This window comes from Sapajus apella, unplaced genomic scaffold (assembly GCF_009761245.1).
Source record: "Sapajus apella isolate SASKATOON/1434 unplaced genomic scaffold, GSC_monkey_1.0 scaffold2, whole genome shotgun sequence".
NCBI classification, from domain to species: Eukaryota; Metazoa; Chordata; class Mammalia; order Primates; family Cebidae; genus Sapajus; species Sapajus apella.
The window spans coordinates 82,198,339-82,214,201 of NW_022436942.1; the positions used below are offsets into that span (position 1 = coordinate 82,198,339).

The following is a 15,863-nucleotide window of genomic DNA, read 5'->3' on the forward strand; positions in this document are numbered from 1 at the left end:
GGCAATACCCATGCTGGATGGCGCAGGAGGCATGCCCCGGGCACCTGCGAGGCGGGCCAGCTCTCTCAACCCTGAAAGAAGCTATTGTAACGTCAGCACTCATGTAAGTTTTAAGCCATTTCAGAAACCAAGACTTGCTGTGCGTGTTTAGCTTGTTTGTGCTTTGAATTATATTTGGGAGGGAACATGGTGATTGTTTTCCAGGCCTAGGCCCCTGAAGATGCTACAGTGGCCAGGACGGTCCCTACTTCCTGGTGGGCTTTAGCTGTTCTCTTGCAGCCCTGCTCAGGACGCCTCAGGGGACAGGAGTGACCATGTGGGAGAAGTTAGGTCTTCTCAGGCCAGGGAGGCTGATGAATGCAAAACGCTCACCCATCTTCTGGGCTGTGTGTGACCAGCTCAGTGCACCCACGGGGCCCATGGGGTTTCTAAAAGATGGTTTCTTTGAGGGCTCCCCCTGTAGTGCCTGGATCCTTGGCTTTCTTCTGGCTTCTGCTGGAGCTGGCCATCGCCTTTCCATGGGCGTGGAGTGGGTCTCTGAAGAGCACGGGGTTGGGTTTGGGCAGCAACTCACCCTTCTCCTCCGCCCTCTCCCTGGTGCAGGTGGCCCTGCAGCTGCTGGGGACCGCAGTGGCTCGGGGGCAGTGGCTCATGCTGCAGAACTGCCACCTCCTGGTCAAGTGGCTGAAAGAACTGGAGAAGTCTCTGGAGAGGATCACCAAGCCCCACCCAGACTTCCGCCTGTGGCTCACCACGGACCCCACCAGGGGCTTCCCCATTGGGATACTGCAGAAGTCCCTAAAGGTCTGCTTCAGGACGGACACCACCATGCCCACCACCCAGCTTCTCAGATCACTACCATTTTGCTGTGGGGTGGGGTGGGGTGCGTGTGTGTGTAGAAATGAGCCCCAGGGTGCAGTTGAAACCTTGTGGCTGAAACCCTTCTCAACCCCACCTCTCTCTCTCTTTAGAGCGAGCTGCTGTCCTGGGTTTGGTGTCTGTGACTCCCGGGCCTGTCTCTACCAATTCTGCATGTGTCCCTAACAATATCTAGGCTGCTGTTCATAAGTTCATGGGCCCACCCGCAGCCTGCAGGACTCTAGTGCTGACAGCCGAAGTTTCGGGTGGTTTACACACCCCATTTAATTTATTCTCCAGGGAATTATTCTGGAAAGGTTTTGTGTCCTCCCTCTCTCTCTGGGGAGGCGGAGGGAAGACTTGACTTTTTTTTTTTTTTTTTTTTTTTTTGAGACAGAGTTTCACTCTTGTTACCCAGGCTGGAGTGCAATGGCGCGATCTCGGCTCACTGCAACCTCCGCCTCCTGGGTTCAGGCAATTCTCCTGCCTCAGCCTCCTGAGTAGCTGGGATTATAGGCACGTGCCACCATGCCCAGCTGATTTTTTGTAGTTTTAGTAGAGACGGGGTTTCACCATGTTGACCAGGATGGTCTCGATCTCTTGACCTCGTGATCCACCTGCCTCGGCCTCCCAAAGTGATGGGATTACAGGCGTGAGCCACCGCGCCCGGCCTTGACTTTCATTTTATAGTAAAGGATCTCATGGTTCAGAGGAGGTCCAAGACCTTTGACCCTGAGAGCTAGACATGTCCTTTCACTTCTTAGCCTGGGCCCTGGACAAGAGATTTTAGCTGTTGGAGGTCTTGGAAAGATGGCTCCATGAAGATGAAGGGAAAGCCAAGAGCCTACATTCTGCACCCTCCTCGAAGCTCGTGGGCCTGCCATTTCCATCACAGTTAGTTTTCTTCTCTTCTGAAGGTTGTCACCGAGCCGCCCAATGGGCTGAAACTGAATATGAGGGCAACTTACTTCAAGATCTCTCACGAAATGTTGGACCAGTGCCCGCACCCTGCCTTCAAGCCGCTGGTCTACGTGCTGGCGTTCTTCCATGCTGTGGTGCAGGAGAGAAGGAAGTTTGGGAAGATTGGCTGGAACGTGTACTATGACTTCAATGAGTCTGACTTCCAGGTGACGGCGCTGCCTCTCCTTGGAAACAGCTTCCTTAGGCGGCCGGCTGCCTCCCTGACTTTCCTCCAGTTCAGCCACAGCAGGGTTGCCTTTTCAGAACGTGAACAGCTTGGTGGTTTCAGTATAATGAGCGTGTTCTCTTCTTTTAAGGTCTGCATGGAAATTCTGAACACGTACTTAACGAAAGCCTTTCAGCAACGGGACCCGAGGATCCCGTGGGGCAGCCTCAAGTACCTAATTGGAGAGGTAGGGGTGCCCGGGGATCCTTCTGCAGGTGCTTCTGGGGCTGCAGAGCTGTGGCCTCATGCCCCTGTTTTCCTCTGAGCCCTCAGGGCCAGCCTCTTCTGCCCCTGCTCCCTTGGGTCTCTGTGACATTCTCCCCACTGTCACTGATTGTTCTTTGTCCTAAGTGAGCTCCGTTCACACAGAGGTTCCCTGAGCTGGATCCATGGCTGGGGATTCAGGCCAGGCGTCCTCTAGTCCCTTGCCTCACCTGGCTCTGTAGGCTGAGCTCACAGGAAGCTCTCCCGGTTGTCTGCATGTGGCTCAGGCAGTGACATCAATTCCAAAGACAGAAGCAGCTGCTGGCTTCTTCGGCTGTTTGTTCGATGTGTTTTGGGGACGGTGCCTGCGGCACAGGGGCTCCCAGCACTCCATGAGGGCTGCCTCCTGCTTTGGGCCCTGTCCCTTGGGAAGCCAGCAAAGCCACAGAACACTTGTGTGAACAGTGGCCCCACAAATGATGCAGGTCCACAGGTTCAGGCCACAGGAGCCTCTTGACCTTGGACGAGTCTCTAGCCCTGGGCCCCCAGGATGTGCACAGTAGGTTTTGAGCCCCTGGCTGGCTCTTGGGCCCTCTAATTTCAGGTCATGTATGGAGGACGGGCTATCGACAGCTTTGATCGCCGCATCCTGACCATCTACATGGATGAGTACCTGGGGGACTTCATTTTTGATACTTTCCAGCCGTTCCACTTCTTCCGGAACAAGGAAGTGGACTACAAAATCCCTGCTGGTGATGAAAAGGAGAAATTTGTTGGTGAGATTTCTCAGACACAAAAAGCTATTTTCGAGGCTTTTTCTAAGGGATACCGTGCATTTCAGCTGGTTCCTCTCCTGGTACGGGCTCCTCAGCTGGTCAGGTGTGGTCTGCTCAGCCTGTTAGGTGGCTCGCAGATGCCTCCTGGCTGCAGAGCTGATAGAGTGCAGATTTCCCGTCCTGGAATGATGGTCAGTAAATCAGGTTCCACCTGGAAGGGCAGAGTGGCCATGGTGAAGCTCACTGAACCATTTTCAAAAAGATGAACATACGGCTGGATTGGGTGTGGTAGTGTAGAATTTTTACATTAAAAACATGCATTGGCTGGTCATGGTGGCTTGCACCTGTAATCCCTTCTTTGGAAGGCCAGGAAGGGCAGATCGCTTAAGCCCAGGAGTTCAAGACCAAGCAAGATCCCATCTCTACTAAAAAAAAAAAGAAGAAGAAAATTAAACACAAAAAACAAAAAAATAAAATTAAAAAAGGTAGTTGAATGTGGTGGCGAACCCCTGTACTCCCAGCTACTTGGGACGCTGAGATGGAAGAGATGCCTGAACCCAGGAGGTCGGGGCTGTAGTGAGCTGTGATCATGCCACTGCACTCCACTCTAACCTGGGTGACTGAGATCCTGTCTCAAAAAAAAAAAGTTGTCCTCTACACAGTGGAAATTAGTCTTGCATGTCTGGGGACTTTGAAGCTGTGGGCCCTAAGAAAGCAAAGGTGGCTGGACAGTGCCACCTCCGTGGTTCTCTGTGATTGCAGAAGCCATTGAGGCCCTCCCGCTTGCCAACACGCCAGAAGTGTTTGGTCTCCACTCCAACGCTGAGATTGGCTATTACACGCAGGCAGCTCGGGACATGTGGGCTCACCTGCTGGAGCTGCAGCCTCAGACAGGTAAACTCTGCTCCAGACGACTTCATTAGTTTGATTGGGGTTTTACGATTGTTTCTTGTAGCTCTCCCACATTGCTGATGCCTTTCCCTGAACCGGCAGGCTCAGGAGGCCCCGGTTCTGCACACAGATGCCTTGCTTTCTCTGAAAAGTGTCCTGGTTTTAGGGGAATCCAGCAGTGGCATCAGCCGCGATGATTATATTGGCCAAGTGGCCAAAGACATAGAAAACAAGATGCCCAAAGTCTTCGACTTGGACCAGGTGAGGAAGCGCCTCGGAACGGGAATCTCCCCGACTTCGGTGGTGCTCCTGCAGGAGCTGGAACGCTTCAACAAGCTTGTGGTCCGGATGAGCAAGTCTCTGGCTGAGCTTCAGAGGGTGAGCCTGCCTCTCGTGTGCAGATTACCGCCTAGATAGGTAGCACCTGGGGTTCTCACCGAGTCTTGCCCGATTGCTCTTGATTCTAAACAGGCCTTGGCTGGAGAAGTTGGAATGAGCAATGAGTTAGACGATGTGGCCAGGTCTCTTTTTCTCGGGAATATCCCTAATATCTGGAGAAAGCTTGCTCCTGACACGTTGAAGTCCCTTGGAAACTGGATGGTCTACTTCCTGCGGCGGTTCAGCCAGTACGTGCTGTGGGTAAGTGGCACATCACCACCTCGTCTGTCAACCTAGACTTCCTCAGACCACCTCCCAATCCCCTTTCCATTCCCCAGCAGTAGCCTCTGTTAAAGTTTACTGGGTGCTCTGGGAATGGTCTGAGATTCTTACAAGCATATCTGTACCTTTTGTTTTTCCTTTTTTTATTTTCGGGACTTTGAAGCGTACTATACACACCTGATTATGTTATAAAGCGTTTATCTTGGCACTTGCTCCATATTAGTACATAGAAAGCGAGCTCGTTCCTTTTTAGAGCATGCCATTGCACAAATGTTCCATATCTTTCTCCTCCTTCTGTATCCTAAAAATATGGTAACCGCCTACATTTAGGTGGTTACCATATTTTTTTTTTTTGCTAATACAAATAACATTCTGGTGCACGTCTATGAATATGCATAGGGGTGTATTCCATGGGTAAATTCTGGCAGGGGAAGAGCTGGATCAAAGAGCGTGTGCATGTAAATTCTGCTAGCACTTGTTGGATTGTTAGAAAGACACAGCGTATGAGTGTTTATTTCCTCACCGCTCTGCAACACTGCGTACCTAACAGATGAAAATCATAGCTCATTGTTTTGCTTTGCATGTTTTTAATTATGCTGGGTCTGAGCGTATTTCACATGCTTTACAGACATTTTGTGTTTCTTTTTCTGTGAACTGTCTTTTTGTATCTGGATTTAATTTTTAGTGAGGTCTCCTTTTCATTGATGTTTAAGAGCTCTTTGCATATCAAAGAAATTAGCCTTTGGTCTGCTAGTGTTGCAGATGTTTCTCCCAGCCTGTCTTCAGTCTTGACTTTGCTTACAGTATTTTTTCCATAGAAAAGTTTTGCATTTTTATATAGTCAAACCTGCAAGGCTTTTCTTTCTTATTCTGGGCTTTGCATTTCCTACTCCACGGTATGAAAGCATTCATTGGAGATGTGGTTTGGTTCTTTGATGGTTTTTCTTTTATATTGAAATCTTTGATCTACCTGGAACGTGGCGGTCCAGGTTGCTTTTCTCAAACAGGCTGCCAGTTGTGCCAACGCCGTCTTTGGCCACTCAGGTAAAACACGTCTTTTATCATAAACTAAGCTCCCAGGCCAGCTTTGCCCTGGCAGTGGATGGCAGCCCCAGGCTCCCAGCGCTTGCCCTCTTTTCTCCCCAGGTTACTGAGAGTGAGCCCAGCGTGATGTGGCTCTCGGGGCTGCACATCCCTGAGTCCTACCTCACGGCACTGGTGCAGGCCACCTGCCAGAAGAACGGCTGGCCACTGGACCGCTCCACCTTGTTCACACAAGTGACCAAGTTCCAGGATGCAGATGAAGTGAATGAGCGGGCGGGACAAGGTACGGTCAGCTCGTTAGGGATCCACAGCCTCTCACTTAGGATCTCTCTCCTCGAGCCACCTCCAAGTCAAAGGGACAGGCATAGTGTGGGCCACAATGGGCCAGGCCATGTTTGAAAGCCAGCCTGCTGCAAAGATTTCCTGTGTCTGCAGACTGCCCGTATCTTAACACCTCTGAGGGTGAATATGGAAGTTTCTCTTCCACTTTCTCCATTGAGACCCCCTCAATGGCAGGGGAGACCTGAACCACGTTCACTCTGCTAGTTCATGGGAAGTGGGCTCCTAGGTCAGAATTAGCTCTTGCAAAAACCATCAGGTGGCTTTCCTGTAACCCTTGACAGGGACGGGGGCATAGAGCCACCAAGCAGTGTGGACTAACTTGGCTGGAACTCTTAAATTATGCCATAACTTCATCTCTTGGACACTGGTTACTGACTGTGCGCATGAGAGCTGGAAGCTGCTGTTTCCTGGGGTCATGTTGTCTTAGAGTTCACTTAACTACAAGGAACAAAATCTCTTTTGAGATGGTTAGTGGTAAAGATGTAGGGACTCTCCCAGGTCCCAGTGGCAGGGGATCTGGCAGGTGTCCCAGCTGCTGCCCTCTCTGGGGCCACATGAGCATGCTCCTCTCTCTGCACGTCTTCTGGGTCCTCCTCCCTGGAGACCACTTTGTGAGCCTTCGACTTCCTGCTCCGAAGCCACTTCGGCTCACAGTGTAGCTGGGGTTGCCATGGTGCCCATTCTGACTCTGGTAGCAGCCTCAGGGCCCAGGGTGGTCTAAGTGCGTGTGCCTTGATGCCTCATTCCTGGGGGAGAGGCCACTACCCAGCACCTACTTCTCTGGGCCACGGAGGAGGGCTATGGGGTCTCCTGCCTGGGCTGCTCCTCCACAGAGGTATGGTGGGCAGGACAGAAGTGCTGGAGGAGGGCCTGGGCTGTGTCCCGGTGTGCTGGGAAGGAAGCCAGCCAGTGGCCTGTGTGTTGCTGTGTGTGCACCTGATAGAGCCACTCCTGGCGGGCCGTGGATGCTCCGTTTGTATCCAGGTTCCCCCCTGTGTGTCTAGGATGCTTTGTCTCAGGGCTGTACCTGGAGGGTGCTGACTGGGATATAGAGAAAGGATGTCTTATCAAGAGCAAACCCAAGGTGCTGGTTGTGGACCTGCCGATCCTGAAGATCATCCCTATTGAAGCCCACCGCCTCAAGCTGCAGGTGAAGGTCCAGCCCCTCCTCTCTGACACCAGGGACCTTCCTCTTCTGACTGTAGTTATCGCTGAGGTGGTTCCAATAGTCCTGCTTTTTCAAGCAAGGGTGCCTGAGCTTTATGGGCTGGGGGGAGTCTTGGAACCGTGATAAAAGCTACAGAGAGCCGCTTCCCGGGAAAGGCACGGTGGTTGTGCACGTGCGTGGATGCTATCTTTCCACAGGTAGCAGGCTCAAGTTGTGATCCTGTGGTCTAGACTAACCAAGGGGAGACTCCCTGCCCTCTTGTGAAATGCTGCAGACGTTGCCTGAGTCATAAAGTGGTTTCCTCTGGTGTGGACAGCAGATGTCTTCTGCTCTGCCTGGGCCAGGACCTACTTTTAACCAGTGTCTCTGTGTGAAGCCAGGTGTCCGTGAAGCTGGTGGAGGGCGGCCCTGCGAAGCCCCGGCCCCATGTGTGTTCTCAGATGCAGTCTTGCACGAGGGCCCCCTGCCTGTCAAGCACTTTTAAGACTGCACCTTCACCCACTCCACCCTCTCTCCAAGGGGGTGTCTCACCTGCCTTTCCTTTGCAGAATACCTTCCGGACCCCTGTCTACACCACCTCCATGAGAAGGAACGCCATGGGTGTTGGCTTGGTCTTTGAAGCTGATCTCTTTACCACGAGGCACATTTCTCACTGGGTGCTGCAAGGAGTATGCCTCACTCTGAATTCTGATTAACCTTTGGGTGAAGAAAACTGCTTCATGAATTCTGAATCTGGGGCTGGTCAGGAAGAGTGACTGGGTCTGCTGTCATTTCTTGGGGCCTCTCAAGAGGCGGGAGAGGAACTGAACTGATTTTTCATTTGAAATCGGCCATTTAAATCTCTTTCCATACAAACTAACCTGAACGGTTTTGTTTTTAATGCTATTTTTAAAGGAATCTATATAATCAACAAGTAAATATTGGAGAGTATTTTAAGATGTGTGAAGTTTTCTTTTGCTTCTCAGACAACACTTGATTAGGTAAAAGTGCCTGACATGCATCGCATTGGCACAAGTGAGAATCCTAATATAAATTTCCAAAGGTATGTTTTTTTGCCATCCTGGTCTGTTTCAGCAGATGCACCTTTTTGGCAAGAAGGACTGATGATGTCGGGCCCAGAGCAGATGTGGCCAGAGTCACCTGCAGCCACTTCCCCTCCTTCTAGAACTCTCTGGCCCTGGCTCCTTTGGCTCTGAGCTGCCAGGGTGACTGTGAGGCTGTTGAACTTGGTGTTTAGTTCCTGCACCAGATTCTACCCCCTGCCTGCCTGGGTCTGTGTGGGGTTGGGTGAGGACATGGAACCTCCAGGACCAGTGGTCACTGGGCACCTCTTCCCTCTCTGCACCATGAGGCTGGCCACCTGGAGGTGAGGGGGTGGCTTCACTCCCCGAGGGAGGGCAGGGACTAGCTCGGGCAGCACAGTGGTGGAGGCCATCACAGAGCCTCAGGAGCACAGCACATTCTCAGGACTAGCTGTGGGCAGGGAGGGGGCAGGAGTCGCCTCTGGGACCTGCTGTTGCTCCCCCTCTGGCAGTGTCCTCCTAGCCCCCAGGTGGTTTAATAAAAGACACAAAACAGAAGGTAAGGCAGGTTTAGAAAATAAAGTTTGTTGGGATCTTAAATATTTTGGATAAAACTAACAAAAAAATATGAACACACGTTCAGGCTGTGGTGCTGTGAGGAGTAGCGTCATCTTATTTAGTCCCTTGAGACACACACAGGTGCTCAGTGATCGGTGCCGCCCTGGGAAAGGTTGGTCAGGAGGTGACAGGGGTCTCCAGGAGGGAGCAGGGGCTGCTCGGCCAGGCTGCCCTGGAGCCCAGGGATAACGTCAAGGTTGGTCTGTTGTTCTGACTTGAGAATGAATGAGGCATGTGACTATCTGGCGTGAGGCAGCTGTGGCCTGGGCTTTGTCCGCAGCGCACTTAGGTTACACGGAGCGAGATGAGGAGCAAGCGATTCGGCACACAGGCGTTTGGCCACAGCAGTTAGGAAATACATATTCTGCAGCAGGGGCACGATCATATTTTGGTGTCAAGAAGAGGGCAAGAGGAGCAGAAGGAGAATTGGTCGGCAGGGTGAAGAGTTTGGCATGCATGGGAATGAGACAAAAGGTGTGGCTGAGACTTCCTGGAAGTGCTCACAGTGCATGGACAGCGTGGGGTGGGCCTGGTGGGCTTCACACAGTTCTGTCCGTCCCCGAGTGCTTCCTCACCACCTTGCTTCCGTTCACCTGGTCGACCGCCAGCGTCTCCACCTCAGGCTGGGCCTGCGGCGGGGCGGCGTGGTGGATCCGATGCGCCACCCCGACGTGGGCCTTATGTGGCTTCTCGCGGGCCGGGCTGTGCTGCTCGCTGCTTCGGTCGGAGGCGATGGGGGGGATGACGAGGGGCCTCTCTTTGATGAGGTGGACCTCGGCAGACTCCCTGGCCAGCAGAAATGGGGTGGGGTCAGGCATAGCATCCACTGGTTCCCGCAAAAGGAGTTTCCTGCTCTCTGCCCCGAATCTGTAGACCTCTTCAAATTCTGGGTGCAAGGGGGCCGAGAGGCTCTTTTTCATGCGGCGGCGAGGTGTTTCGGGCAGCTTGTCTTTGGGGGGCGCTGGCTTGTAGCTGGCCAGTACGGGGCTCCCTGACGGGCTGGCATCTGAGGTCCCGCTGGAGCTCATGAGCTTCTTCTTGGCGGCATGCAGCTGGGAGGTCAGGTAGGCGATGGTGCCGGCCCGCTGCTCCAGCTCGCTGGACAGCAGGGTCAGCTTGTGGCTCTTGGCCTTCAGCTCCTCCAGGTACTTCTTCTCCCGCTCCTTGATGGTGTTCTCCAGAACCGTGATCATCGCGTTTTTCTGCTCCAGTTCTTTCAACAACTCAGCATTTTCCTTCTCTTTCACTTTCAGCTGGACTTCCAGTTCTTCACATCTTTTCTTTAATTCGCTGCTTCTAGAAGTCCCGTCTCCTACAAGAATAAGCCAAGGAAGCAGGTGAAGGACTCATCAGACTGAGGCTGAGTGGTGAGGCCTCTATGGGGCAGGTGGACCTTTCTGGTAGAGGGCCCTGTGTAGGTTGTGGGGGCCATGCAGAAGGCAGGGTTGTGGGGGTTCTGGAAAGGCCCCTCCCACCCCAAGGCAGAGAGAGCAGGGCATCTCTGAGGCCCTATCCAGCTCTTAGTTCTCTGGCTTACTACATAAAAGAATGTCTCCAAACCTTGAAGATGCTGAAGTTAAAACAGGCAACTGCAGAGTATTAGACCTCACCAAACACTTAAGGGTTAAACTGGCAGCAAATCCCTCTGTCTGCTCAGATGGTGTTTATGAAATGCCTGCTACATTCAATGCACTGTTTGAAACTCAAATGTAAAAATAATTGTCCATGTCTATTGCATTAAAACTCTGATGTTAATAGGAGAAGGGGTGTGGGGCTGTCACCTCTGCTCTGCCACTGGCCTCCTCTCTCTCTCCCTCTCTCTCTCTTACTCTTACACACACACACACACACACACTCTCTCTCCCCCCCCCCCCCACTTTCTGCTCAGAGAATGAGCTGTCCTCCTCTCTGTGGCTCTTGCCCTTGGCCCTTTGCTGCCCCTGCCCTAACACCTCAGGTCTCCTTCTGCTGTCCCTGCCCTCACCCAGTCCTTCAGCAAATGCCAGTTGCCTCCTTCTCCTGCTCCTCTGGCAACGTGCAGTCCCTGGTCACCTTACGTAGCACCCTTGGCTCCCAACCCTGGGTCACTGTCCTGCTCCTCCTAACGCTGCCTGGCTGGCCATGCTCCTTGTCTGGCCCCTAGGAAGTTCTTTCTAGATTCTTCCTTGCTGGTCTGGAACTCACCTTGAATGTTAACTCCTGACTCAGTGTCTCCTGAGCACCACTTCTCCAAGTGAGGGGCTGTGAGACACACCCTCGAGTCCAGAGGGCTGCTCTGCTTCCCGCGTTTTGACTCCCAGGAAGACTGGATGGAGACACTGCACTCGCCATCCCGGCCTTTCCCCTCCCTGACAGTGCCTCTCTGCCGGCTGTTCAGTGCATTCGTCCCCTCCCTGGGCCCTCCCTGCCCTGCAGCCGGCCTTGGTCCCACCTCCTCTCTGGTCTTCCTTTCAGTCCATCCTGTATTTAGGAAGCTTGGTCACCCCTCTAAATATTCTTCTCCTCTGTTCAAAATGGTTCCTCGACTGCCTAATAAAATCCAAACTGCCAGATGCCTTCCAATTCCTCAATCTGTCCCGAATGTTTTCTGCTCCCACAGAAAACATGACAAAGCTTCCATCTCTCCCCAAGCTGCCACATCTTGTTCTGTTTCTACTGTAACCTCCATCCTTGACCTAACTCCAGACATGCACGCCATTTCTCTGTACCCACTCCACCACCCAGGGCCTGCCTAGACACTGGATGCCCCGGACGGCTTTCCTGGGCCTGTGTCCCGCCTTGAATTTTCCCCACCTGCCTGAGCCAGCAGCAGTTCTGCAGCACGTCCAGCCAGTCAGACTCTGAGCTTCTGAAGGCCCATGGCTGACTGGATTGGTTTTGTGCTGGGCACTGCAGGTGATGGGCACTCCTCGACTTAGCATGGGGTCATGTCCCAAAAAATCCAATGTAAGTTGAAACTATCATAAGTCAAAAGTGTGTTTTTGTTATTTTTGGCTTACCGTGGGTTTATCTGGACATATAAGTCGAGGAGTGGACTCAATGCGTATTGCCCCATGTAGTTGAAAGATTTTAAGTTGAACCATTGCAAGTTTGTATTTTATAAAACGTCCATGTGTGTATATCATGTATAATGTCAGCAAATGACCTCCCTAAGAAGGATGCATGCAATACTACCTTTCATGAGGTCTCTTTTTTTGCCAAAAGGAAAATGGATCCTGAAACACAGTTTCAGAGGTAAAGAGGGGGACAGACACAGAAACATATGACTCTATAGACACCATAAGACCCAGGAGCTCGGCCACCTGGGCTGAACCCCTGCAACCTGAAATGCTGACCTGGGCCCAGTATCGGGCCTGGAACCCACTGTCCTTCCCCCAGGGCCTGTGGGACAACCACCATGGCTGTCGTAGGGCCTTTGCTTTCAGCCCACACTCAGGTGGAGAGTGGGCCTTGGCCTCCTTCTGAGGAAAGGCTGCAACCCAGACCTTCAACCACATCCCTGGCCTGTGTGAACATCCTGGGATTTTATTCCCCCAGGCAGTGCTGCAAAGGGCTGACAGATCTTTGGAACCTTCAGGAACAAGGCTCTCTCTGGGCTTTGCTCATGTCCTATGAGGGGCAGCTGACAGGGGCAGGCCACAAAGGCAGAAGACCCTGGTGTTCAAACCGGAAACTCACACTTGTGGGGCATCTGTCATATGAAGATGCAGGTTCAGGGATGTCAAAGAACTTGCCTAAGGCCCCATAACCCCTCCAAATCGGGGTGCATTACACATCACTCTGGCTCTTTTGGCCACAGCATCCTGAGAGACTGTTCCTGGACAGACATCCTCCTTATCCTCTTTCCTTGAGCGTAATCTAGCTGTGTGCAGCCTTGGCTCCCAGCTGATGTTTGCTGCCCCGACTTGAGTGGGCCGTCCTGTGGGAAGGAGCTGGCGCGAATGCTCCTCCATCCCCAGCTCTGGAGAGCTGCTTCGGTGACTGTCCTTCCTGGGAATCGGCACCTCCTGTTTTGCCAATTCCTTACTCTTTATATAGAAAGCTCCACTCCACCACCTCCTCTGTACATACCCCCTTTCTGGGGATTTCAGTCTCCCCGTGAAAGCTTTGTGCACACTGAGCTACAGCAGCAACTGCTCCTTGTCTCCAAACACACACTGCTAAGCCTGGCTGGGTGTGAGGGCACCGCAGCACATCTAAACCTGTGGACTCCCAGGGCCCGCCCAGACTTCTGGGGTCACAGCCCCAGGGGAGGGAAGCCAAGAGTCTAGGCTGTACCCCGGGTCCCAGAGCTGCTTAGAACTGGGCAGGTTTTGAATGCACTAATGTAAAACATCGATCTTCACCACTGGGAGGAAGATGCCCCCACCGGAACCACCTGAGAGGCTTTTCACACTGACTCCCCTGAGGCCTAGCCCTTGCTGTGGGGACCTGGCTACTGCTGAGAGCACTACAACAGGCAGGTGGGTGGGCGGGTGGCTTTGGGGCCTGGGGTTGAGAACCCTGACTGGAGAGGCCACAGGGCAAGATGTGTGCTGCTTTAGATTCGCCTGGGCCAGGAGGAGACACACAGCGAGGACGCCCAGGCTTCCATGCACAGGGAGCTCCTTTCCCAAGGCTTCAGTGATGGCAGGTGTGGGTGCTGGAGGTCCCCAATGTCAGGTTGAAATCCTATTTCCCTGCATTTCTGGAGGCCCAGCCACCAGTCCCAGCGCTTTGGGGGAGGTCCCTGTCCCTCCACAGGGAGACTCCTGGGGACAGGCTCCTGTTCCAGCACCCTGAGAAGCCCACGGCACCTTTCCTACCACACAGAGGCAAAATGATGCCTGGGCTCCTGAAAGGCGCACTCAGGAGGCTGTAATATGAGCAGTGCAAATGAAAAACATCAGTGCTTCGTGATCCGCTAAGGCTTGGTGGAAATGGTCCGTGTCTTTTACAAAGAACTGGACACTCTCATGAATAATAACTGCGATTGTGAGGCCTGTTTAGAAAAAGGCACCTCTGCACAAATATGAATTCGGCTCTTTTCAAATCCCCACCGCATTCTGGGAAGCAGGCTCTTCACAGCAGGCACAGAGGCCCCTGGAAAGGCCTGGGTTTCTGTCTCTTCCCTGGCAGCCATCAGGCAGATGGCCTTTGCGGTCCCCTGAGGTCCTGGAGGATTCTGGCTGGGGGGAGGTTCTGGGGCTGCAGTCCAGAGAGAGCCCCGGATCCTCAGGAGTTGTCTAGTAATGTGACCGCTTGGCCACCAGCATTTAGTGAGCAGCTGCTCTGTGCCAGGCCCATGCTAGGCGGCGGCGACACGGAGGAGTGGGGGCGGCTCTGGCCAGTGCTGCTGCTGCTCCTCCTTTTGGGTTTAAGTCACATCTATTTTTATGTCCTGATGATACAAGGAACACGTTTATTGTAGGAAGTTCACAAAAACATATAATAGTCACCCCAAATATATGTGTCAATCAAAAGAAAACAAAATCACTCATCCCACTGCCCACCAATAACCGCTTGGAACACAGAGGGATCCAAACAGCCTCCTCATCTCTCCTTAGCTCAGGCCACACGCGTAACTCTTCCGAGAAGAGCGTTTTCTTCTCAGTGTGTGACTAGTGAAAACAAACGGCACCGACACGTACCACGAAGGGAAATGTACTGTCATTTACTTCTGGGAAGGAGTTCTTACCTGTCTGTTCGGAACTTTTGAGTGTCAGCTCATATGTTAAATCTAAAAGGGAAATGTTACACATTAATTCTGTTACCGTACATTTCAGAATCTTCATCAGCTTTGAAAAGGCAAAACCGATTCCCACGATTGGTCAGCGAGTCCTGCTCAGACAGAGCAGGGTTTGGCAGCAGGAGAGGCGAGCATGAGAGCAGCAGAAAATATCCATGGCTGCTATGCTCCCTAGGGTCAGAGGGCAGCCTCTGTTCCCCCAAACTCCCTTCCCCACTCCCCCATAACATCTCCCAACAATCCAAAACAAGCCAGCAGCTGGCTCTACGTATCACACAGGCTACATCTTGGTTATCGGTTCCAAAACGTATTGGAAATTCTAACCATTGTATTTTAATCTCTTAAGTCCTCAGCATGCCAAGGAAAGGCTTTGCAGCTTCATGTTCACTGCATCTTGATTATGCAATGAGGGTGATATAAGGCATTCGGATGGACTCCTGTGATGGCAATGGGAGCTGCGGCAGGGCAGGCCCAGCGTGGTCCTGATGCTGGGCTCTGCTGTGCCCCATAGCTTCTCTGCCTTCCCCGGGCCCACTCCCTGGCGTACCTGTGCAGTGCTGCTGCAGCCGCCTGATCTCAGCATGCAGCCCCTTGAGTGTGCTGGCGTGCTCCCGCTGAAGGAACAGGAGGTTCTTCTGTGCGCTGTGCAACTGGTTCTCCAGGTTTGTGGCTGCCATGCTGACATCCAGGGACCTGTGGGGAACACAGACCCTGGCTACCGTCCCTGAACGGGGTTCCAGGGCTGTCTGCCCTCCTCGGCTCCGGGTGCAGAGGGGTACACGCCTCTCAGGAGAGAGCAGAAGGAAAGCACAGCGTCTGGAAGCTGGGGCACAGGGGCACCAGGGCTAAATTAGCATCACTGCTGGGAGGCCCCAGCCCAGGGACGGCAGCCTCGGCTTCCTGAGTGCCTCGGGGTGTGCCCTCGCACCTAGCACCACGTGGGGCACACGAATGAGTAAGGCCCACGCCAGAGTACAAAGTCACTTCCCTTTACTCATGAGGAAACAGATCAAGAGAGGCAGATTCACGAGCCTGGGGTCACACAGCTGGTGAGGTATGGAGCAGGATTCTAATCCAGGGACCCTGGTTCCAAATCCTGTCCTCTCCACACACCACCTCACCCCAACAGACTGTGACTGACCAAATCACTCTCGAAAGATTTCCCTGACCAGGAAGCACTGACAGTTTCCTCGTGGGAAAAGCTGGCACCTGGGAAATGGGCCAAACATTTCCTCTAAATGTCATCTGGAGCCAGCCAAAGCAAGGAGGGAGAGCTGGGCTGAATTCCAGAGGGAAGCCCCCTGCACTTCACAGCATAGAGAGGAGCCCACAGATTCTTCTTGGGAAGGTTCAAGAATGCATCTCA

General features: G+C 52.9%; 2 protein-coding genes across 7 annotated transcripts in view; one reads left to right on the forward strand and one right to left on the reverse strand.

Annotated features, from left to right (window-relative positions):
- The window catches only part of DNAH10 (dynein axonemal heavy chain 10), a 174,981-nt gene extending 166,916 nt beyond the window's left edge, over window positions 1-8,065 (forward strand). For both annotated transcript variants that reach the window (XM_032243719.1, XM_032243716.1), the window contains 10 exons: window positions 604-804; window positions 1,776-1,985; window positions 2,136-2,231; window positions 2,853-3,024; window positions 3,787-3,918; window positions 4,082-4,293; window positions 4,387-4,554; window positions 5,722-5,902; window positions 6,966-7,111; window positions 7,678-8,065. In XM_032243719.1, coding sequence (XP_032099610.1) covers window positions 604-804; window positions 1,776-1,985; window positions 2,136-2,231; window positions 2,853-3,024; window positions 3,787-3,918; window positions 4,082-4,293; window positions 4,387-4,554; window positions 5,722-5,902; window positions 6,966-7,111; window positions 7,678-7,824 — 1,665 coding nt within the window. In that variant the 3' untranslated portion in view covers window positions 7,825-8,065. The remainder of the gene's footprint in view (window positions 1-603; window positions 805-1,775; window positions 1,986-2,135; window positions 2,232-2,852; window positions 3,025-3,786; window positions 3,919-4,081; window positions 4,294-4,386; window positions 4,555-5,721; window positions 5,903-6,965; window positions 7,112-7,677) is intronic.
- Window positions 8,066-8,715: 650 nt separating this feature from the next.
- CCDC92 (coiled-coil domain containing 92) overlaps window positions 8,716-15,863 on the reverse strand; it is a 33,273-nt gene continuing 26,125 nt past the window's right edge. For all 5 annotated transcript variants that reach the window (XM_032243731.1, XM_032243729.1, XM_032243732.1 and 2 more), the window contains exons 2-4: window positions 15,045-15,190; window positions 14,447-14,488; window positions 8,716-10,081 (exon numbers count right to left, since the gene is read on the reverse strand). In XM_032243731.1, the coding sequence (XP_032099622.1) occupies window positions 9,309-10,081; window positions 14,447-14,488; window positions 15,045-15,174 (945 nt within the window). In that variant the 5' untranslated portion in view covers window positions 15,175-15,190 and the 3' untranslated portion in view covers window positions 8,716-9,308. The remainder of the gene's footprint in view (window positions 10,082-14,446; window positions 14,489-15,044; window positions 15,191-15,863) is intronic.